We start from the raw sequence: 23,259 nt of genomic DNA, 5'->3' as shown, positions 1-23,259 counted from the left end.
TTGGAGAACTCTCAGTGCCGCACCGGATCCGAGGCCGCGCCCATCCTGCTGTCGCCCCCCTCTGTCTTCCCCCAGAGGCTCCGCGCCTTGGGCACCGCTCACCCTGGGCTGGGGCCAGAGCGGGTGCCTTAGCCGCGGCTCCGCACACGCAGGGTGTCGTCAGCCGGGCGATAGAGGCCGTATTCCAGGGCCCTGGGAAACCGTGCACACTGACAGGCATCCGCTGCCAGAAGGCTTTATCTAGCCTTGCGGACCCAGCGCGCTGGGCGCCGACTGCGGGTGCACTTGGCACCAGACCAGCAGTGACCTCCACTCAGCCTCTGCCCACCAGCCATCCCCACAGTTCCACAGGACACACCCCACGCACACTCTCCTCCACCACAGCCACACCCACAGCTGTACTCACCGACACCCACAGCAACTCATATGGGTGCATGGCCACGAGACTAGTCCACAGACAAACACGCAGGGCCACACCGCCAGAACAAACGCAGACACACCACCAGAGGCTCACTCACACCATCACACATTAAAACACACAGGCACAGATGTGTGGGCACCGCTCCCCCAGCTCACTCTGCACCTCAAGCCTTGATGTGTGCTTCTTCCATTCCACTCCCAGCTCAAAATTAAACTGCACATCAAGACAACTGAGCCGTCCACTTCCTGATTGATGAGACTGATTCTTGTAGCCACCATGAACATCAATTCATACTTATTCATTATTTATGCTAATTCATGCTTTTGTACCTCATTCCTGGAGTTGTCCCTCACCCTTCTGCCCCATGGGGATGTATGTCCTGCTGACTGAGGAGGATCAAGTGTCCAGCCAAGGTATTCGGTGATCAGTAGCAAAAGATGATGGAGAGGCACATGGGGAGGCCCCAAGCCAATGCTGCCTCTGGGAGAACGTGGTTTGGAGCATTTGGCCGAGAGAGTGTAATAGGTTCACAGACAGATCAGACAGTGGGTTGTATGCACTTGTCTCTGCCTCCCTGCTGTCCCCTATGCCTGGCTACTGTCCCTCCATGGAGAGTCATATCACTGAGCTGGGGCCAGGGGACTTGAGGTCTAGCCTGTCTACCTTTGGGCTAATCCAGCCTTACCCAGATCCGTGCCTATCTTTCTGCTGCAAACCCCTCCAGCAGACTGGCTAGGGATTTTGGCTCCACCCACCTGTCCTTTGTGGCCATTCCAAACTTCCCCATTGGCTTTCTGTCTGGTTCTAAACAGTTGGGGCGAGAGTTCTGCTTCTCAGGGGCAACAGAATCCCAGTTCTTCAGACTTCCCTCCATAGTTTGAGGACTTCCTCTCTCTAAAAATGTCTTTCTGGACACATGAGGACCTTGCTTTTGGAGGTAGTGAGCTCTTGGCAAGTCTGCTGTGGCCCTAAATGCAGGTTGGTTTACAATACTTAGTGAGCCTTGTGACTACTATCTGTGGCAGTCACTGAACATGACCCTACACAGGGACTGCTGGTCAGATAGCTCACTCCATCTACTCACTCAGGGTTCAACTGTCACCCTTCTACCCCAGTCCCCAAACACACCAGGCACCTGTGTCATCTGTGCAGTGAGATGAAAAGGTCTAGCTTAGGGGCTATTGCCAAGACTGTGAAAATAATGTGTGCAGAAGCCCCACCTCAGTCTGCTCACCAGGGAGATGCTGTGCTGGGGCCTTGTCATGGGCCTCTCAGGGCTTGTTCAGGGCTGCGTGCTATTTTTTTTGCCTCTGACTTGTATGGCTTTGAGTAGTCATGATCTCTCTAGTCCAAGGTACCAGGGCTGTGCAGTCCTGACCTAGGTTATGGCAAAGGAGAAGGGAAGGGGACGGTGTGAGTTCAACGGTGGAGAACATTTCTCTAACAGATGTCCCTCTGTTCTGCTCCGTAGACAGTGGCGTCTTACATTCCCATGGGCACATCCTGACCCTCCACGTATGAAGAGGCTGACACAAAGCTTCGGGCAATGCCATTCGAGTTCAGGCTGTGTGGGGAGGTGGAAGAGTCAGTGAGACCCAGGAGTGTGCAAGCAGGCAGATCAGGAGCTGGGTTGCACGATTTTACAAGTGAGCTCTATCCATTCAGACACTCGGTTCTGGCCGCCCCTGCAGGAGCCACTTCAGGTATAGTCCTGCAACTCCTAACCCTAGGCCAATCCCCTGCAGGTCAAGGTGAGGTTCTTCACAGGGGATGATGAGATGAGGGAGGCAGCGAAGGGAGGTCCCATTCTGCTGCACAAACCCTTACCTGTGGACCTGCTCTGGTAGCCAGGCCATCTTAGTTCAGAGGAATCAGTCTTAGCAGACAAGAGTGTGGTTCCCGGAGGGCAGTTAAGAGTGAGACCGGGACCCAAATTTCACTCTCATGGTCTCTGGTGTTCTGTTGTCCACTTGCCCAGTTCAAAGCGAATGATAAAGATGCGGCTGGCAGGGTTGGGGATTTAGCTCAGTGGTAGAGCACTTACCTAGCAAGCTCAAGGCCCTGGGTTCGGTCCCCAGCTCCGAAAAAAAAAAAAAGAAAAAAAAAAGATGCGGCTGGTGTTTCACACAGTGAATTGGTTCTGTGGCGCTCTGTCACCATCGCAAGCTCATGGGCTATGACCTATGAAGTACTATCGCTTCTGAGGAGCTTCAGGGGAACCCCCTCCCCCAAGAAACCACCTCTGGAGGCATCCCCATGTAGTTGGGCAGTGTAGCCTGTGGCCTCTTTTCCATAAGAAATACATGGCCACACACAGACACCCGGAGCAGCCTGGAACTTGGTGTGTCTTGTTTCTGAGAGAACATCTGAGTTTTCATGGAAGCACTTTGGCCACTCAGGAAAGACTGCCAACTTTGAGGCTCTTAGGGGACCATACACTGCTGCGGTCTTAAATCAGGCAGGCCTGGATATACTCATCACTCGAAAGTTGGTTGGGAAAGGATATTGCCCTACTCGCTATGCCCAGGGGACAGTGACAATGGTCAGGTTGAGAATGTGGCTGGGAAGAGAAGCAGCCACTTTAACTGGTCATTTCCTGCTGTGGCTGAGACCCTCCCGATGTGGCAGAAATGTCCTCTCCAGTTTCTGCCCTCTCAGGAGCTCAGTGGATTCCAGCTTTGGGTCTGACTGCAGACACTTACCCTGTGCCTACTGTGCACAGCTCTGAAAGTCAGAGTTAAGGAGCTGTGGTGGGGTGTGCCCTTAGTGTGACTGGCAGGTTTTTCTGATGTCACAAACTGTCCTTTATCTAGAAGGTAACTGCACGGTAGGGGTGGGGTGGAGCTAAGGCCTGAGGTTACTTAGGTTCTAGCTCTCCCACTCCTTAGAAGCTCAGCTGAGACCACCAGATGGTCTCAGCAGGGACACCTGCCAGGTTGGGTGGTGGGTGCAGGTCTTTTCAGTCTTCCTCTCTGGGTACTTTTTTCCTCTGCGAGACATAAAGAGCTTTTTGACTCAGTGTCTGATGAATGTAAACTTCTTACACACTTAGGACCAACTAGCTGACCATCCTCTGACCATACTGCACATACAAATGATCAACATGGGCTTAGGGGTTCGGCGACACCGACTTTTCCCACCCTCCAAACCTTCCCAAGTCTTGGAAACTCCCAAAACCTCCACACTTTCCACCTAACCACCAACTCCGGCAGCTAGAATTCCCAGGAGGCCCCAAGTCTCCTGAACTGGAAAGCTGCTGGCATCCAGAAGTCAAAGGGCAGTAGGAACACCCCCAACCCCAGGACCCGAGAAAGACACAGAACTACACTACCCAGAATTCCTAGGGTTAGAAAAAAAGGAAATGTCGTTTATGCAAGAAGAGGCTCAACTCCCCCAGCAGCTGCAGAGACTGGGAAAGAGAGAGGGCTAACCAGGGGGGAGGGTGAGCTGAGTGCCGGAGCTAGGGTGGAGAGCCCGGAGGGCTGGAGGAGGAGGCGGCGCCTGCCCGCCTGCCGGCCGCCGCCTGCGGACCTGCATCCCGCGGGGCGCACCGGCGAGCGCCGGTCCTGCGTGCGCCGGTGCGCGTTGTCGCGCGGCTGCAGACGAACACAGGGGCCAGGCCGGCGCAGGGGCCGAGTTTCTGCAAAGTTTGACCTGGTTGCCTTTCCGATGCTGCAGCAGAGCGAGGCGGCACGGGGCGCGCCAGGCGGCTGCGGCGCGACGGCGGGGCAGAGCGGTGACAGCACACTCATAATGATCGTAAAATAAGGAGGCGCTCGGGGTGGGGGCGAGAGAGCCCCGAGCCTCAGCCCTCCGCCCCCGGCCATCCCCACAGCAGCCCGGAGCCAGGAGAGACTTGGGGAGCCGAGGCGCCCACGCCATCCCCAGACCCTAGTAGACAAGCGCCAAGGGATACAGCCCAGGGAGGGGGCGCCTCGAGAACGTACGGGCAGAGAGGTTAGGGGAGACCGGAGGGCGGTGACCCAGGCACCTGGAGCGGCCCTAGGGGCAGGTGAGTTCGCGACGTCCCCTGGGTGGGGACCTGACTGCTAAAGTTCCTCGGCGGAGGCGCGCGCCCCGGACGCGCTTGACTATGCTGCGGCTCGAGATTGTTTAGGGGAAACCGAGGCAGAGGGCGGGGCGGAGTGGGGGGCAACACGCCCTCTTGGTGTCGAGCCACCTCTGCTGGCGAAGGGCAGCACGCCATAAAGGACCTGCCTGGGGATGGCACTGCGGCCCCGGGGACCGAGACACCCGAGAGAGAAGGGGCGTTCCACGTTGGTGGCGTGGTGCTGAAGCGCAGCATCCGAACCGGGAGGTCCTAGTGACCCACTGCGGTGGCAGTCTGGCCGACCCCTCACCCCGCCCCCGGGCTGGACCGGTGTCAGCGGAGATGTCACGGGAGGCGATTATTCGCTGGTGCGCGCAGTCGTGCGGCGGCCACTGACGGGGCGGGCGGAGGGGGGCGCCACCTCCGGGGAGACCGCCCAGAGCTGCGCCGTCAGCTCCGCAGCCCGCGCCCGGCACACACGCATCGCCGCGCCCTCGAGTCCCCCGCAGTAAAGTTCGGCTCAACTTTGACGCCCTGTGCCTCCCACCTCTCTGCAGGTCCTCGGCGGCCGAGGCGAAGCAGGCGGCGGCGGACACCAGAGCGCAGCCCCGGAGCCCTACGCGGCAGTCGGCGGCTACAGCGACAGTAGCAGAGGAGCGCGCGAGTGGGCGCCGGAGGGGACCCGGCGAGCACCTAGCCCGGAGCGCACCTTTTGGAACCGCGGGTGGGTGCGGGCCTCACAGGACGCGGGACCTCTGCCGCTTGAACGGGAGCTCACGCTGCAATTGATTGGGCCCCGCCGGGCGGGCGCGTGTGTCCCAGGGAGCCGGTGCGGAAGGCAGAAGGGCAGGAAGTCGGCGTTCTGCAGCGAGGGTGGCGCGACCGCGCGGGGACCGAGCCTTCCTTATTTATGTGCCTGCCAGAGCCCGTCTGCTTCCTCAGAAGACTTCAAGGAGAGTGTCCGAGCTGCCATCCCCAAGTGTGAGGACGCAGCGCTGGATGTCAGAACAACATGCTTATCCATTAAACTCCAAACTTTTCTTTTTTTAAACCCAAAGAATATCGGTGGCTCTTGCCCACTGCTAGAAGAGGGAGCCCAGGGCTCTTGAGATGCAGCAGAATCCGTATTTATAACAAGGCCCTGTAGTGCTATGCAAGCCCCCTCCTCTCCTTAAGTTTTCTAGCCTATGGATATCGCTTTTGAGTTTTGAGATTAGATTGCGCACTCTGCACTGGGTCCTGCAACCTCCATCCTTTCAATGCCCTGTTATTTTTGGGACTGCTGGCCTTCCCTGGAGATTAGAGCGGTCCTGTGTGCCATGGGCTGTATTCAGAGCATCGGAGGCAAAGCCAGAGTCTTCCGGGAAGGGATTACCGTGATTGATGTGAAAGCCTCCATCGACCCCATCCCCACCAGCATTGACGAGTCCTCCAGCGTGGTACTGCGCTACCGGACACCCCACTTCCGGGCCTCAGCCCAAGTGGTCATGCCGCCCATACCCAAGAAGGAAACCTGGATCGTTGGCTGGATTCAGGCATGCAGCCATATGGAGTTTTACAACCAGTATGGGGAGCAGGGCATGTGAGTACTCAAGGGGACAGGCTGGGGGGCTTGGAGGCTGGGTTAGGCTGGAGCAGGGCTGCTGGGACACAGGGGTCTCTAGGCAGGGGTGGAGTTGTCGCCAAGTCTTCTTGGGTCAGGCAATTCTAGGGAGTCTATACTTGTCGATTAGGGTCCTGGCTTAGATAGACCTGCCCTGCCATTGTCCCTGGTGCCCAGGATTGTTCTGTTCTTCCTGGCAAGATGCTGAGAAAACAGGAACCTTGCCCCTTTGGTAAAGCAAGTGTTAAGGCCATCTGGGATCACCAGAGAAATCACCACTCTACCCGTAGGCTCAGGCCTCCATGAACCTATGAGGCAGACAGGAGTGGTTGGAAGCCTCTGAACCAGTTTCCAGACTCTTTTGCACAGGACTTTGCCATGAGGCCCGAACTTGTGTCTGGTGTGTGTGTGTGTGTGTGTGTGTGTGTGTGTGTGTGTGTGTGTGTGTGTTCAGATGCACAGAAAAGATGGCAAAGGCCAGCTTTGCCATTGTCAGTGGTGGTGGCTGGTGGCAGTGTGTGTTTGAAAGGGACTTCAGAAACCCAGTTTGCTTTGCAGCGTGCAGCTTTGTCTCAGGTCAAGGGTCAGCATCCAGTATCCCTCCAATGGGGCCCTGACTAGGAGCAGTTAGAGGAGCACACTGGTTTCATCTCTGTGATTCGGTTTCCTGGAATGAGATAGATTTCCATGGGACCCTGGAGCCCTTGGGTCTTCTTCTGCAGGCTCTCTGGGCCCAAAGAAGGCTATCCCTCCCCCCATGGTATCATGCTCACTGAGACAGTGGTTAAAGCAACTACTGAGACCCAGAGTTTGGTGGGAGTGTGGGGGACACACACACATACACACATACACACAGTCCCTGGCTTGACCCCTGTGGTGGCTCATGGACACTGTCTTGCAGTCTTTGGCGCCCACTCTATGTGGTCTCTCTTCTCAGCTTTGCAAGTGGGGGAGAGAGGGGTCTCCTGGAGAGTTGGAGCTTATGTTTGAAGAGTATCCATAGGGCTGAGAGTGGCTGGACACACATCAACAGATGTGCCTTCTCCACTTAGCGGATGCTTAAACTCGGCAGGAAACAGGAAGATGGAGTAAAACTTAAAAGTAGGTTGTGGGGTTGGGGATGTAGCTCAGTGGTAGAGCACTTGCCTAGCAAGTGCAAGGCCCTGGGTTCGGTCCCCAGCTCTGAAAAAGAAAAAAAGGGGAAAAAAAAGTAGGTTGTTACCCTGATGGCCTAAAACCATTGGGGCACACAGGGCCATTGGGCTCTCTTCAGTTCCACCACTGCCTTTTAGCTGTTTCTCTTTCTTTCTTTCTTTCTTTCTTTCTTTCTTTCTTTCTTCCTTTCTTTTTTAAAGACTTACTTATTATATATGAGTACACTTTTGCTGTCTTCAGACACACCAGAAGAGGACATTGGATCCCAGATGGTTGTAAACCACCATGTGGTTACTGGGATTTGAACTCAGGACCTCTGGAAGAGCAGTCAGTGCTCTTAACCACTGAGCCATCTCTCCAGCCCTAGCCATTCCTGTTGTAAGCCTGTGGATTCACAGCTATCCTAAGATGGGTAGCAAGACCCAGGTATGCAGGGAGGTCACAAGCAGCCTTCAGCCAGATTCTCCTCACATCTCTTCCTGGCTTTGCAAACCGTCCAGACAGTTGAGAAATGTGGGCTTTCCTTAGGGTGAATTGGATGTCTTTTAGCAGCCCCCAGGGTATCAAGAGCCTGGAGTGACTTCCCTCCACTATTACCCATCTGGGTTCCTAGTTAGATGAACCTTGTGTACCTTAGACTCTCTCCAGGGTCTGACCCTAGGCATGTGTCTTAGCCACTCTGAGTGAGCCTCGGTTGACTCATCTGTAAACTGGGGCTAGTCAAAGTTCCTTCTACATAGTTTATTGAGGGAGTTACTCAGGCAACCTTTGCCCCCACAGTCAGCACTAGGCCGAGTTCCCATGAGTCCTACAAGCAGGTGGCTGTCAACCTTTCAAGTGATTTCAGTTTTAAGTCTGTCAGCTGGAAGCAAGCAATGGTATTTATGAAGCTAACGCTCTTTCCTGAAACCACTGGATTAGAAAAGAGGGGCAGCAAGCTACCCCCAGTGATGTGTTTTCTCCCCAGCCCAGGTGCTACACTCTTAACCTTTAAAACTGTAAAAATAGCATCACATAGAGATGGGTAAGTGGCCAAGGTCATTTCCTTTGTCCTCTGTCAGTGCCTGATTCTGCTCACTCTTTTAGGGTACCCGGGCTCTGAAGTCCCAGGTCAGGCAGGGCCAGCTGCACTGCAGGAACAGAGGCAGGTGACCAATCCTTTGGAGGAAACGCAGTCTGGAACTTGGACTTGCTGAGTAGTACTGTCCCTGTGACCCACTTCAGGTGCCTGCACCCCTCCCTTCCCACGGAGACACTGGGTGTTTGCAGGAATCCGGGACTCTGCCCTTCATAGCTCCCTCGTGGTCACAAACAGAAACATTTAGATGGGGCTATTAAAGGAACCCTCCAGGCTGGGCATGATGGGACAGACCTTTAATCCCAGCACTCGGCAAGCAGAGGCAGGTGGATCTCTCCGACGTGAGGGCCAGCCTGGTCTACATAGTGAATAGGCCAGCCAGGGTTTCGTCACGAGACTGTGGCTCCCAAAACAAAACAAAAACTGCACCTTCCTGTATGAACTTCTTAAATCCGAGTGAGTGGGAACTCGTCCCCGTGCCGGGGCCCCAGCAGATACTTATTGGTGGCTGGGGGTGGGGCATTACAGAGCATGCTTGACTTTACCTCCCCCAACTTGTAACAACCACAATAGCCCCTTTGGCGGGATGTGAAATTGCTGGTAGACTCAAACACAGATTGTTTGGGTCTCTGAAATGAACTCTGGGCCCCAGGCATCAGTGACCTGAGGAGGGGACAGCCAGGTGGCCTAGGCTGGATTAGGACTTGTATTCTTTACAAATGGGCTTATACTAAAAATATTAATTCTGACTACTTAGCTGAAATCCATAATATCCACACCCCACCCCCACCCCTGCATTATCCTCGCTCGAAGTTAATCCCTAAGCGAGGAGGAGTTTGTTGGGTGGCATTCTGGACTTGGAATTATTTGCGATGGAACACTGAATTCCCAAAGCCGCCGCCTCAGTCTCGGCCGGACCGTGCGGGAACTGCTGGAAGATGGCGGCTCTCTTGTGCCCGCATGCGAGCACTCTATATGGCGTTGGGTCCAACCCACAGTACTTTCAATGCCAACCCCCCCACTCCAAACTGTTGGAGACACCTGCCTCCTCAGCTGTCCCCCGCAATTCCTCAACTGCCACCTGTCAGCTGGGATAGAGCCTTCTAAGTGACAAGTTACAGTTCCTTGCCTGTGTGGGAGACACGGTGCAAGTTCTCCCCAGTTTGCCCTTCTTTGGAACTCTCCGGGAACCTGGCCCACGGCCAAGGCCAAGATCAGGAGCAGTGCAGCTCAGGAAGATACTCAGGGGACGGGAGGAGAGCTGTTCAGACCTTGTAGTTCCCATCTGTGAAAGGGGGATGCTCCCACCTCCCTGCTTGCTTGGCTCCGTGGGATGAGTGAGGTAGAGTGCTTGGCATGGAGCCAGCGCCCTGGAATGCTCCGTGTTCCATCTCCCAGATACCATGATTACAAATCCTGGGTTTGGGGGTTATTGTTCTATACTGTGCGACCAAATATTGTTACACCCTGTGTTCTCTCTGGGTTCCTTTGCCTAGCAGGACAGCCTTGGCCCGAGGCCTTGTGGGTTTTCCTGACCCACACATGTGCTGTCACAGCTTGGATAGACCCATGTGGAAACATGGGAACTCTGGTTATCTTTCTCCCTGCTATCTCTGGGGTGCATCCCAGGACCTTAGAGGCCCTAATTTGAGGATAGGAATGCAGACTAAATCCAGAAGCCGCTTACCCAAGGATGTTTGCTCAGCACCTGAGATCTGGGGGATGGCCCCAGGAGGAATGTCCAGGCTGGCCTCTTCCCGGAGCCAGGGCCTGAGGCCTCGCAGAACAATTGAAGACTATACTTCCTGTCTTGGGGCGGAAGGCGGCTTCCCCCATCTGCTGGGGAATGGCGGAGGCCAGGGCGGGGTGAGGGGGAGAGGGAAGTCCTTGCTTCCGAACTTCAGGGTGGGGGGGGGAAGTGGTGGGGGTGGCCCAGCCTGGGAGAGCTCCCCTTGGGCTATCTGGGAGCAAGTGATGGCTCTGCTTGAAGCTACCCTGGGAGAGTGGGGAGCAAGTGGCCTGGGGTATCAGGGAGATGTTTGGAAAATGCTAGGACCCTCTGCTGCAGATCAGGCCCTGTGTGACTGAGAGAGCTGCAGGGCCTGTTGTTTCCGGGAGTAGTCATGGCAGCTGCTATCCGCCACCCATTATCCTGTGAGCCTGCCTGCCTGCCTGCCTGCCTGTCTGCCTGTCTGTCTGTCTCTGTACCCTTCTGTCCAGGGCGTGTGATTTTAGGGTCTGACTTTCAGAATGCTGTACCCCAGTCTGAGCCTGGCTTCTAGAGACACCACAGGTAACGAATGAATAAGTGAACTACATACATATGAAGAAAGAAGCCGGTGCTGCTCCGTGAGATCTTCTCCTAGGTCTGTGGTAGGAGCAGGGACTTGTGCAGAACCCAGGCATCTTGCATTTGGGAAAGAGAATTACGATCTGCCCACTGTGCAGAGTCCTGCTGTTACAAACAACCGGGTTTCCATGGGAACAGTAGTGTCACATTGGAAGGTGAGCTTAGTGTCCGGCTCGGTGGCTCTGCCTTGCATGTGAGAGGCCTTGGGTTCCCTCCCCAGCACCACAAAAGCTCAGAAGGCAGGGAAGAATCCAATAGGGAAGGTTTATGGTGAAGAAAGTGCTAAACACTTTCACATACTGTGTAAACGGCAGAAACCTCTGGAAGGATGTTTACTCAAGTGTGATGCCGTGAGCGACCTTCACGAGGGCAGATGCCATAACTTGGCTTTTACTTTATTCATTTTTCTTTTCAAGACGGGGTTTCTCCATGTAGCCCTGGCTATCCTGGAACTCTCTCTATAGCTCAGGCTATCCTCAAACTCAGAGATTCCTCTGCCTCCTGAGGGTTGGAGTTAAAGGAGTGTACTACCACTGCTCACTTTATTACTTTTCTAAAGTTTTTGTTAAAAAGAGAACATCTTCTATTACTAGAAACTAATAGAAACTTTAAAGGACGGAGAGTTTATTCAATTACCTTTGAGGGGGCAGTGAGCTGGGCAGTTCCAATGGTAGCATAGGGCCTAGAAGCCAAAATTAAGCAGGCACTGGTCTGAGTCCCTCCTCCTCCTCAGGCCGGGGCTGGAACTAGGGTCTGGAGGAGGGGTGCACTGGAGGAAGGCTCTAGAAGTTGGCCTGTGGGAAGACACAGCATCCATCCCCATACATCCCTTGTTTGAGCTGTGGGCAGGTGCTGGGTGCCATGAAGGAAGGAGCTGGTGATAAAGCTCTGAAGGGCCCAGCCCTTGGGGCATCTTAGGGAGCCTCCGGGCCTCACTTCCTATAACACTGTACAGCGAGCAGGTGAACTAACCCCTAACTTCCCAAGCTGTCTAGGAAGAGTGTAGGACCAGGGTTGGCAGGACAGCCATAAGTGCTGGGCAGATGTAGGACAGAGCCTCAGTATCTGTCTCAAACGTGCCCTTAAAATGTCATGCATCAAGGGGGAGGGGGGCGTGATGGGGGTGGTGGTGACATCATGTAGGCTCCAAGCTAAATTTCATTTTAAATTCACTAAAATACGATCTATTATTATTATGCATGTGTATGCGTGGTGCATGTGTGTGCATGGTGCATGCTACCACACGTGTGTGGAGGTCAGGGTTCAATTTTAGGGCGTGACTTTGGCCCTTCCACCTTTCGGTGGGTTCTGAATATTGAACTCACATCAGCAGGCCTGAGCGACCAATGCCTTTACTCACTTACCTTGCAGCTCCCAAATTTCACATTAAAGCAAGATATTTAATGCATACAGAAAGCCTATCTAGAGCTAGCTTTGTGCCCCTGGTGTGGCCAGCCTTCCCTTGAAGAAGTGTGTCTTGGAGATGATTTATTTATTTGCTTCTACCTGCCTCTGGCTCCTGAGTCCAGAGATTAAAGGTGTGAGCTACTGGGTCTGGTCCCAGTTGCTTTTTTTTTTTTTTTTTCTGTTTTGAGACAATGTTTCTTTTTCTTTTTTTTTTTTAAAGATTTATTTTGTTTATTATATATAAGTACACTGTTGCTCTCTTCAGACACACCAGAAGAGGGCATCGGATCTCATTACAGATGGTTGTGAGCCACCATGTGGTCGCTGGGATTTGAACTCAGGACCTCTGGAAGAGCAGCCAGTGATCTTAACCGCTGAGCCAGCTCTCCAGCCCGAGACAATGTTTCTTTATGCAGCCCTGGTGGTCCTGGAACTCTACCAGCCTTGAACTCAGAGATCGCCTGCCTCTGCCTCCCTCTGCCTCCCGAGTACTACCTCCAGATACTCCAGTTGCATTTTTTTTTTTTTTGGTTCTTTTTTTCGGAGCTGGGGACCGAACCCAGGGCCTTGCGCTTCCTAGGTAAGCGCTCTACCACTGAGCTAAATCCCCAGCCCCCAGTTGCATTTTTTTAAATGAATAATTTTAAAGGAAAACATTAAACGAATAGAAAATAGAGGAGACACTCAGACAAGAGCAAAGTGAAGGCAAATCTATGCTGCTTGGGGCTTGAGCACTTGGCCCTGTGATTGGCTGTGTCCCCTGGCTGCAGAAGCCAGCACTGAGGAGTTGGGATACAACTCAGGGAGGACCCTGAGAATGAACAGGAGAGAAATGGGGCCCACGGCCCTGCATGGGTTGCGTGGGCTGCGCGGGCTGCGTGTAAAGCCAGGCCCCCACTGACAGCTGCTACTCTGTAATGTGTGAGAAAAGTCTAGAACCCTTCCTAGTGCGTTTCTTTTCTGGATAAATAAGAGAAGATTATTGCATGGAGAAGTTCAGAGCTATGGAGATGGCAAGCTGTGTATGTCTCCAAGACCTTGAAGGCGTCTATACTGGGCGGGCTTCTGGCTGCTGACTTGTCTGAAGTCTTTGAATTAGGGTGACCCTCTTCTGTAGCATGGTGGCCCTTCTTGACCACCTCCAGCTCCAACTGCAAGTCTTTCTGAACCCCCTTCACCCTCAGTCATACATACTGATCAGAGCCCCTATGTGTGGGTGTGCATGTGTGTTTTTGTAAGCACACAGATGTATATTCATGTATGTCTGTGTGCACACGTGTGTGCACACACGCATTTGTACACGTGCATGTGTGTGTGCTTATGTGTGTCTGCATGTGTACAGGCATGACGGGCGTAGACGTGTGTGAATTTGCACGCACTCAGGTGTACCTTTGTAGATGTGTCTAGGTGTACCTGAGTGTGTGGGGGATAGCTTTGTGCTTTGGTGACAGTGGGTCCTGAAAGTGCCCGTTCCACCTGCAGCTGTGCAGGGTGAACTCTGGGGAGTTAGTGACCCAGCATCCTGCTGAGGGCACAGGAGCCAGGCTACAAACTTTAATGGGTCCCAAGTCTAGGTCAAGAGCTGTGATGTGTATATGTGGGAAGGTTCAAGGCAGGTGTGGCTCTGTCCTCTTGGCCCTTGTGGTTCATCTGGGGGAAGACTGCCCACAAACAGCCATTTAATTGCCCTGGAGTATGTGCCAAGAGACAGTTACAACGTCCTAATGGTACTGAACACTGGCCAAGGGCACCCGGCCCGTGTAAAGAGCCGTTTGCCTGGGTTTGTGGCCAGAGCTTAGCATCTTCCCCCTTTCCCCATCAGCGCAAGAGCAGGAGGACACTGAGAGGGCCCTGGGGTGGGGGTGGGGGGCAGGGCCTCGGTGGGGAACTGAGAATTAGGTGGGCAGCAGACTTATGCACAGGTGACTTGCTATGACAAAGCTAACAGGACCTGAGTGATGAGACCAAATTTGTGTTTTTAAAGAATCTGAGGGACTTCTGAGAGAACGGGTTAGAATCTGGGAGGCTAGACAGGGCAGTGGATTCTCTGCCAGGGCACAGCTCTGGTCCTCCCTTTCTTGGCTCTGAGGCAGATCTGCAGACATGATGAGTTGGTGACCATGTTGTTCGCTGCAGGATTAGGGATGTCTAGAGGATCTAGGGACACCATCTCAGACGTGACGCTAGGGGCTCTGAAAGCATGCTTAGGTCCAAGTCTGGGCTTGCCGGCTCCTCTGACATCTCACACCCCAAAGGACAAGGACAGAAGCATGGCAGGTGGGCAGGGAAGCAGGTGACTTGTGTACATCTTCACAGACGTGACTGAGGAGGTCCCTGTAGCTGTCACCACATCCAAGTTCTCAGTGTTGGAATATCCCTGTGCTGTCATTCTTCGCAAGGTCTCAAGGTCTGGGTGTCTTGGGTTTCATTTCGTTTGGTTTTGTTTGTTAGAGGGTTTCGTTAAGTCCAGCGTTCTGATCTTGAACTCTTGGTCCTCTTGCCTCTGCCTTCCTGAGAGCCCCGACTTCAGGCCTTGGTGTCTCATCCCATACCGGTCAAGAAGTCTGAGTGTCAAGACTCAGGTCTGAGTTCACCCTTCCAGAGCAAAGTGCACCCTACAGAGGCCACTTTGTCATGATGATCTTGTCACATGTGGAAGTGTGTGCAGTATGAAAGTCCTCTAATGCTAGCACTTGGGTGGGAAAGCTCTGAGTTTGAGAGGCCAGCCTGGTCTAATAGAACAAGTTCCAGGACAGCGAGGGCTATACTGAGAAACCCTGTCTGAAAAACAAACAAACAAACAAATAAACAAACAAACCAGAAATCCAATACAAGACAAAACAAAAAAGAGTTCAAGGCCAGCTTCAGCTCTATAGAGTTTGAAGCCATCTTGGTGTATTCGAGACCCTGTCTTTCTTTTTTTTTTTTTTTTTTTTTGGTTCTTTTTTTCGGAGCTGGGGACCGAACCCAGGGCCTTGCGCTTCCTAGGTAAGCGCTCTACCACTGAGCTAAATCCCCAGCCCCGACCCTGTCTTTCTTATTTTATTGTGTGGCCTGCCTTTAGACCTCTAGATCCTAAAGAGTGTTTGCTCAATGGATATGGTTTTTTGAGACAGGCTTTCTCTGTATCTCTCTGGCCAGCCTGCAACTTGCTGGCTCCCAACTCACTGAGACCCGCCTGCTTCTGCCTCCCAGGTGCTGGGCTTACAGGTGTGGGGCACCAGGCTCCCAATCCTGAGGCAAGGCAGTGAGTTGGCTCTGCTTTGCTCCTGAGAAACGTCTCTCACGAGACTGCTGGACGCCAGCTCATGGAGACTGCCACCTGTCTGTGACTGGCGGGGCTCGGTCGTTCAGGGGTAGGGTCCCAGAGCAAGGTAACCCTAGTGCTAAGTGCCCCCATCTGGGCCTGCAGAGATTTGGAAGTTCAAAGGGGCTGTGGGTTTTTTTTTTTTTTTTTTTTGCAGGTCTGTTGTCTTTTACATTTATACATTTTTGGAGGGGCAGCAGGGCACATGTGCCATGAGGAGCTTGTGGAAGTCAGACAGAGGCCAGTTTTTAGAAGTAGCTTCTTTCCTTTCTCTATGTGGGTCTCAGGGATGCAACTCTGCTGTTTGGTTTTGGGGTAAGTGGCTTTAACTGCCGAGCCACTGTTCTCAAATGCCTTTCTACTGGGCTTGGTTGCTCATGATGGAGGCTGAGGCAGGAGGATTTCCTTCAAGTTTAAGGCCAGCCTAGGCTACTGGAGTGATTGGGATAAAGTGAGGTTTTTTTTCACTTTAAATGATTTATTTAATGTGTGTGAGTACACCATCGCTGTCTTCAGACACAGCAGAAGAGGGCATTGGATCTCATTACAGATGGTTGCGAGCCACCATGGGGTTGCCGGGAATTGAACTCAGGACCTTTAGTAAAGCGACCAGTTCTCTTAACCGCTGAGCCATCTCTCCAGCCCAGAATGAGATCTTCTAACACCCTCTCCACCACAACCCAAATGCCAAAAGGAATAAAACTGTCTTCTTTTTTCCAGGCAGGGTTGTGTTGTTCAGTGGTTAGAGTTTGTCTAGGGCTCTGGGTTCCCCTTCTCAGCACAGCACAGCAAACCAACAGACTAAAAAGACTTCCAAGGAGAGGACAGTACCAAACACCTAAACCTAAAGCAAGGGCCGGAACCCAGTGAAGGGAAACAGAAGCGGCTTCATGGCAGAGTTGAGAGTCTCTCTGGTCTGTATCCTGCTGTGGAACTGGGCCCAAGGATTGCTCACGATGGAGAGACAGGCTCATTGTAACTAGACGTGCTCAGGTTCTGACTGGTCACTCATGACTTTGTGAACTTAGCTGTGGGAGGAACAGAAAGCAGAGGCTGGGCCCGAGGACGGGGCTCAGCTTGTACCATGCGCACAGGCACGAGTACCAGAGTTCAGATCCCTAGGGTGCAAGGTAAAACTGACCGGGTATGAGGGCCTGCTTGTAACTCCAGTTTGTGGGGGAGAGAGACAGGGGAGTCCCAAAGCCAGCCAGACTAGCATGGAGAGAACCCAGGCCTCTCACGGGGGTGCATGTTCACACATGTGTACTCCTGCACACATGTGCTGCCCCACACAAACGTGTACACACACCACACAAACACCAACATTTAATCACAAGTTCTGCTCCTGTCCATTCTCCTGTGTCTCCAGTGCTGCTGACACCCCAGCAGTCAGACTGAGCGCCGCACGCTTGGGGTGCACGGTTCAGCGGCATTAGGCACTCTACCACACCATTCCTCTCTGGAACTCTGAGATGTGAACTATAACTCCGCCCATGAATCAGCATCCCCCTTTCCTGCCTGTGGCAGCCCTGGCTCCGCTCTCTGTCCTTGGGCACTGTGTGTAAGCGCTGTCCCCACAGTAATTGCCTTTTTGTGGTGGCTTCTTTCAGTTAGCACAGTGCCCCTGGGCTCCTCCGTGCTGCAGTGTGCGTCATAATCTCCTTTCCTTTGAGGCTCCTCCATTGTGTGTGGGAACTGTGTTTTCCACATCCACTCAGCCGTTGCACTCAGAGGCTCTTTCCCTTGGTTATTCTCACCACAGACAGAAAGGCACTTTCGTTATTTTCGAGAGAAGCTTCATGGAGCCCAGGCTAGCCTTGAACTTGCCTTGTAGCTGAGGATGCCTTTGAACTCCTTATCTTTCTGCTTCCGTCTCCCAGGGGCTGGGATTACAAGCAGATGCCTGGCTAGGAATGCTCTTTTGAAAGGAGTGTGGGCTCCTGGAGAGCTGTGGGATGAGTGGGTGTGCAGGGAAAGGACTGGGGCAGGAGATGTGCGAGCCTCCGTGCTGTGTTGGACCTTACCAGGAACTAGGTGGGTCAGTTGGGCTCACGGGCAGTAGACCCCACTCGTCGGCTATATCTGAGGAGCCGCTGCCCCATTCCCTGCTTCGTCTTGTTCCACCTGGGATCCTTCTGGGTGACAATCCCTGGGTCTGTCATCTGAGGGACCCTGAAGCCTGAGAAGAATTTTCCAACAGCCGTGGGGGCTTGGGACCTGTCTCTGTGTCCCCGTAGTAACTTAGCTAGACTGATGGATCCTCTCCTGAGTTTCCTTACCAACCATGGCAGTCTCTGCGGTAGGCCTTTGCTGTGTGTGTGCCTTGGAGTGGCAAATTCCTGTGCAGCTCTTGCAGTCCCCCTGGGACAAGTATGATAGTTCTGAGGGTCCCAGGGTGAGGAGGGTCTTGCCTGGGTTCTCATGCCACTGAGGAAACTGGGACTAAGGCCTGTGGGAATCCCATGTCTAAGCTAGACAGCCACCATGGGCCCAGCAGGTAGAGTGTATCCCTTCTACCTGACACACTCAGCCCAACACACTCACGTCCCACGAGGACAGATGTGGCAGGAGGAAGTTCTACGGTGCTGCACTCCACCCCAGGCTGTATTCCAAGGCTTGGTGTCTGGTAGAGCTCCTAGCTTCTACGAAGCCATGGCCTCCACCCTGACTAAGATCATAGAGCTGTGTGGCTTCATGTGGTTATCCCACTGGTGTCTGTGAAGGCCCAACTTTGCCAGTGTTTGTCATCACTGTAGACTCAGTGGCCAAGTCCCTGTCAAGAAACAAATAGGGCTTCTCCAAGTCCCAACTGACATCCAGGAGTTTAAGGACTGTGGCTCTCATGGAGGGTGCTGGCCTTCAGGGGGGTCTGGCCTGGGATGGTACTCTTGAGAATAGTCTGAGTCTTTAAAAAATTTTATATATATATTATATAATTTTTAAAATTATGTATGTATTTTATGTATATGGGTGTTTTGCCTGCATGTCTATCCCAAAAAGAGGGAATCAGCCATCTGTTCAACCCAACCCTTGGGTTATTGAAGCAGGCTATGACCGGACTCATCTTACCTGGTATTGGGTATCCTGTTTATTGTCTGCTCTGTCCCACGTCAGCCCCTGAGCAAAGGAGACTGAGTACCTCTTGTCCCCAGGGTCTAGGACAGTACCTAACCCATCACAAGAATGCAGAAAAACCTGACTGAGTGACCAAGCATCTCACCCGGCCTCCTTTGCCTCCTAGGTCTAGCTGGGAGCTCCCCGATCTCCAGGAAGGAAAGATTGAGGCCATCAGTGACTCTGACGGGGTGAACTATCCCTGGTACGGTAATACCACGGAGACCTGCACAATTGTGGGGCCCACCAAGAGAGACTCCAAGTTCATCATCAGCATGAACGATAACTTTTACCCCAGCGTCACGTGGGCCGTGCCCGTCAGCGAGAGCAACGTGGCCAAACTGACCAACATCTACCGGGACCAGAGCTTCACCACGTGGCTGGTGGCCACCAACACCTCCACCAATGATATGATCATTCTGCAAACCCTGCACTGGCGTATGCAGCTTAGCATTGAGGTGAATCCCAACCGGCCCCTGGGCCAGCGGGCCAGGCTGCGGGAACCCATTGCCCAAGACCAACCTAAAATCCTAAGCAAGAATGAGCCCATCCCGCCCAGCGCCCTGGTCAAGCCCAATGCCAATGACGCTCAGGTCCTCATGTGGAGGCCCAAGTACGGGCAACCGCTGGTGGTGATCCCGCCCAAGCACCGGTAACAGCCAGGTCGCTGCGAGGTGAGACTCAACGTAACAATATTACTGCTCAGAAGGAAACCCAGATGCCCTGTCCGGTCATTCAGAAAAATACAACCATTCTACCTTCTCCCCGGGGCGGATCTCACTGTGCTAATACCCGCTGGCCTCCTGGCTCATCCCCGTGCTTCCCTGCAGGGAGGGGGGCCAGTAGGACAACAGGCGCCCACCCCAACCCCAGGGCTCCTCTCCTCCCCTCACAACCTCAGTGTTCATTGCAGCCGACTCTCTGAAACACAGCTTTTTTATTTTCCCCTCCTCTTTGTGGATTGGGGGGCAGGGGAGAAGGCTGATTGTCAGGGAACCCAGCCTGCCCTTCCCAACTCCCCCTGCCCTCCTCCTCTGCCATGCGGCCTTATGTAGACTCGCTTTGCCAAACTTTTGCCTTAAGCTGGATTTAAAGGAGAGAAAGAAACGGAAAGGTCACGGATCGCTGCCCTCTTCTGTCAGAGCCGGAAAGAGGGGAGGCCCACGGGAGCCCCTGCCCCTCTCCCGGGGTGTCTGGGTGAGGGACAAGAGTTGGATCTCAGGTGTAAAACCAGCTGTTTTATTCTGTCGTTTGGGCGGAATCAAAACCACAGACTCTGCCTAGAGCTCCACCCCAGTAGAACCCCTCCCCAGTACCCACCAGGGGTGCAAGCTGAGCCGGGCAAAGATCCTTGACCCCTCCTCTCTCTTCAGAAGCCTTAACTCGCCTGGTGGAGGTATTCTGGGTAAAGAAACGGGGAGTTCCCAAAGTGTTAGGTTGGGGCTAGGGAACTTTTTCACTTTTGCTATCTCTAGAGCCCACCCCAAGGGGTGTGGCTTTTTCTCTTCCACTTACCTTGGTCCCAAATACCTGGCAGGGTTAAGGTAGGGGCATTGCCACTCAGTCTGGACAGTGCCAGCTGTCTCAGGGTAAAGAAGGTGTGCCCTTTTGTCCTGGCCAGCACTGTTACACTTGAATCTGGGGTTCCAGCACCCAGGGATGCCCATGCGCTAGCACACTGTAAAGAAGCCATGTTAGGGCTTCTGGCTCATTCTCAGGGGAAGCGGATCCCAGACTCTCTGGGGTGGGCTTAGATAGGCTCAAAGTACCCGCTGGAGGGTGCTTGGGCTCCTCCCCTCCCCATCATAGGTGCTTCTGGGGAGGTGTGTGGAGGTCTGGGGAGCAGTCAGCTGACTCAATGTCTCTGTCTGAAGAAGGAAACCCAGGCCCAGTGCTAGAGAGTCTCCCATGCTTGAGCGGTGTCAGGCCATTGTGAAACTGGCTTGACAACATAGTACGTAGTTTTGGGGTCTACCTTCTGGAGCACTAGAACTGGGCCTTGAGTGATATCAAGGTTTCTAGAAATGTCTGCTTTGAGCTGCTTGAGGGATACTCCTTGAAGCATGCATCACTGGATTCGAACCAATAATAAGCACAGAAAACCGTTATCACAGGAAAAAAAATGTTTTTGCTGCTGCTGAGCCATTTGTAGGGGAACCTTGGAGACAGCGTGGGAGGGTACAGCTAGATCCCAGCTCTGTTTCTACACTCGAGATGCTTGTCCTTCCGGGCTACTTAATGTCTGGTCATTCTCAGCCAGTAGAGCTGGAGGCTGCAGCCACCTGGCATACACCGAGCAGAGCATGCCCATGGCACAGTTGCTGGAGAGCCGCTTGTCAGGGTTGACGTCTCTGGAGCCTTCCTTTTCTCTAGGTGGAGGCTGTCACCTTAGCTGGGAGAGCCATGAGGTCGCAGCCCCACACTAGATCAGGGCTGCTGTTGACTGGAAAGGCCTTCTGTGTGTTCAGGATTGCCCTGAAGAAGAGAGACAGGCCCTGGTGAGGGTTGGGAGGCAAGTCTTTGTCCTGGGCTGGGTGGTCTGGAAGGGTTTTGTGGGCTTAGGGATTAGGAATCCCAGTAGGGGTGGCCTGAACTGCTCTGGACATGGGGACCCCCTCCAACCCACATTTCTTGAGCTCCTTCCCCACTGCATGCCTGGCTTTGCCTCCCTGGCTTCCTTGGCTCCTCTTTCCTCACTACCCTCCTGCCTGGCAGAAGACAGGGCTGGGGAGAACCCCAGAGAGGCTGTGTGGATCTTCGAGAGAGCACCCAGCTTCTCTGGGGCTGCTCCCCTCAGCCCGTTGCCTCATACTGTCGACAGACCCCAGGCTTTTCCTTCACACCCATGCCCACCCAGGCATGGACACTCACTGTTTCCAGCAATAAGCACCAACCGTCCTTGGTCACGGACAGTACTGTGAACACAAACCCATGCGTGCACTTACCAGCAGACGCGAGACTCTTGAAGACAATGTCAGATGAACCTTTTTTTTTTTAAAGATTGAAATCAAAGATATAAAGAGAAATAAAATTAATTTTAAAGCACCATTGGCTTTGGTGGTCATTTTTGCGGGGTCACGGGCTCACGATGGCTGGCCAGGCTGGGTGCATTTGGGAAGGCGCTGTGTGGCTGTGGTTTCTGTGCTAAACGCCTGAAGACAGGGACTCTGGCCTGCCGGCCTGTACGCCTGCTCCTTCTCATGGTCCTGTCTCTGTTGGGACTGGCCGTGGGATTATAGAAATATTCCTGACTGCTGTCCCAGAAGGTACGGAAGATTTAAGAACAGTTTTTGCATGTGTGCATGTGCGCGTGTGCGTGTGCGTGTGTGTGTGTGTGTGTGCGCGTGTGTGTGTGTGTGTGTGTGTGTGTGTGAGTATACATATCTATGCATTCCATATGGAGACCAGAGGCCAATGTCTTCCAGAACTCTCTCTCTATTTTATTTTAAGGGAGTGTCTCTTTTTTTTTCTTTTTTTTCTTTTTTCCCGGAGCTGGGGACCGAACCCAGGGCCTTGCCCTTGCTAGGCAAGTGCTCTACCACTGAGCTAAATCCCCAACCCTGGGAGTGTCTCTTGATGAACCTAGAACGCCACAATTGTTTAGACTGGCTGCCCAGTGAGCCCGAGTGACCCAGCGCTGGGGTCAGGGGCTTACACCACTGTGCCTGGCTTTACCTGGGTTTGGGGAAATCATTCTAGTCCTTCTCCTTGTGCAGTAGGCACTCAGCTGACTAGCCCCAGCTCTTACACACACACACACACACACACACACACACACACACACACACACACACACTCGCATGCACATGCATGCACACGGTATCACTGTATACCCCTGATTGGACTCGAAATGGCTGCTAGTAAACCAGACTGGTCTCAAGTTCACAGATCCACCTGTCTCTGCCTCCTGAGATTTTAATCCTAGGATTAAAGGTGTGCACCCCCACGCCCAGCCTCCCAATTTAGTTTTTTGTTTGTTTTGTTATTAGAGTAAGTAGAAATATACATCAAGGGTGACAGTTGTTTAGATCAGGTCCTTAATCAAGTCACCCATGGGTCCGTAACTCTTCCCTACGCAGAGACACAGGACAAGTCCAGCACGTGGCTATGCTCCTGTCCCTTGCTAGCTGAGGAGGAGGCCAAGCGGGTCTGTTATACCAAGAAGAAAACCGCTCCTCGGGCTGGAGAGATGGCTCAGAGGGTAAGAGGCTGTTCTTCCAGAGGTCCTGAGTTCAATTCCCAGCAACCACATGGTGGCTCACAATCATCTGTAATGGGATCTGATGCCCTCTTCTGGTGTCTGAAGACAGTAACACGGTGACAGTGTGTTCACACACATAAAGTAAAATTTTAAAAAAAGAAAGAAACTACCTCCTCTTTGGAATGTTTGTGTGGAAAGTTGGGGGACCCAAGGTTGCTAGAATGACTCTGTGTCCTGATGGTGAAATCCTGGTGCAAGGTCACTTGTGTGGACTTGGATGGAACCCAGGCTTTCTTGGAAAGGAAGTTCTTAGGCACTGCCTGCTGGCCAACATGGATGAATAAATTAGGCTCCGATTCTAGAGTGACCTTGCCATGATGGTCCGTGGGGCTTCCCCATCTTATGGACAAGGAAGCAGTTTGTGAGTGGGGGGCTGAGAACTGGCAGACCTCATGTCTTACAAGAGGTAGAGCCAAAATTTGACTCCTGGTCTGAGCCAGCCTCCGTCAGGTAGAGCAGAAGACTACGGGTATACACTTGGTGCCAAATAAACGTTGGTTTTATTAAGGAAG

At 53.2% G+C, this 23,259-nt stretch overlaps 1 protein-coding gene across 3 annotated transcripts; it reads left to right on the top strand.

Moving 5' to 3' along the window:
* Nucleotides 1-1,241: 1,241 nt before the first annotated feature.
* Fam78a (family with sequence similarity 78, member A) lies at nucleotides 1,242-21,531 on the top strand. 3 transcript variants are annotated; one of them, XM_087653776.1, is made up of 3 exons: nucleotides 1,242-1,399; nucleotides 5,030-6,054; nucleotides 18,614-19,248. In XM_087653776.1, exons 2-3 carry the CDS (start codon nucleotides 5,732-5,734, stop codon nucleotides 19,140-19,142), a joined length of 852 nt encoding a protein of 283 aa, XP_087509902.1. In that variant the 5' UTR covers nucleotides 1,242-1,399; nucleotides 5,030-5,731; the 3' UTR covers nucleotides 19,143-19,248.
* The last annotated feature ends 1,728 nt before the right edge of the window (nucleotides 21,532-23,259 follow it).

The sequence above is a fragment of the Rattus norvegicus genome, chromosome 3 (genome assembly GCF_021556685.1).
Source record: "Rattus norvegicus strain SHRSP/BbbUtx chromosome 3, alternate assembly SHRSP_T2T, whole genome shotgun sequence".
Taxonomy (NCBI): domain Eukaryota; kingdom Metazoa; phylum Chordata; class Mammalia; order Rodentia; family Muridae; genus Rattus; species Rattus norvegicus.
Note: the sequence above shows the minus strand (reverse complement) of the source record. Positions and strands in the feature narration are given on the sequence as shown.

What these genes read in the sequence shown, in the direction of transcription:
- Fam78a (XM_087653776.1), top strand. Translation starts at nt 5,732, where the DNA reads ATGCCCTGTTATTTTTGGGACTGCTGGCCTTCCCTGGAGATTAGAGCG. An exon ending in CAGTATGGGGAGCAGGGCAT is followed by an intron (nt 6,055 to 18,613) that starts GTGAGTACTCAA and finishes TTTGCCTCCTAG; the next exon opens with GTCTAGCTGGGAGCTCCCCG.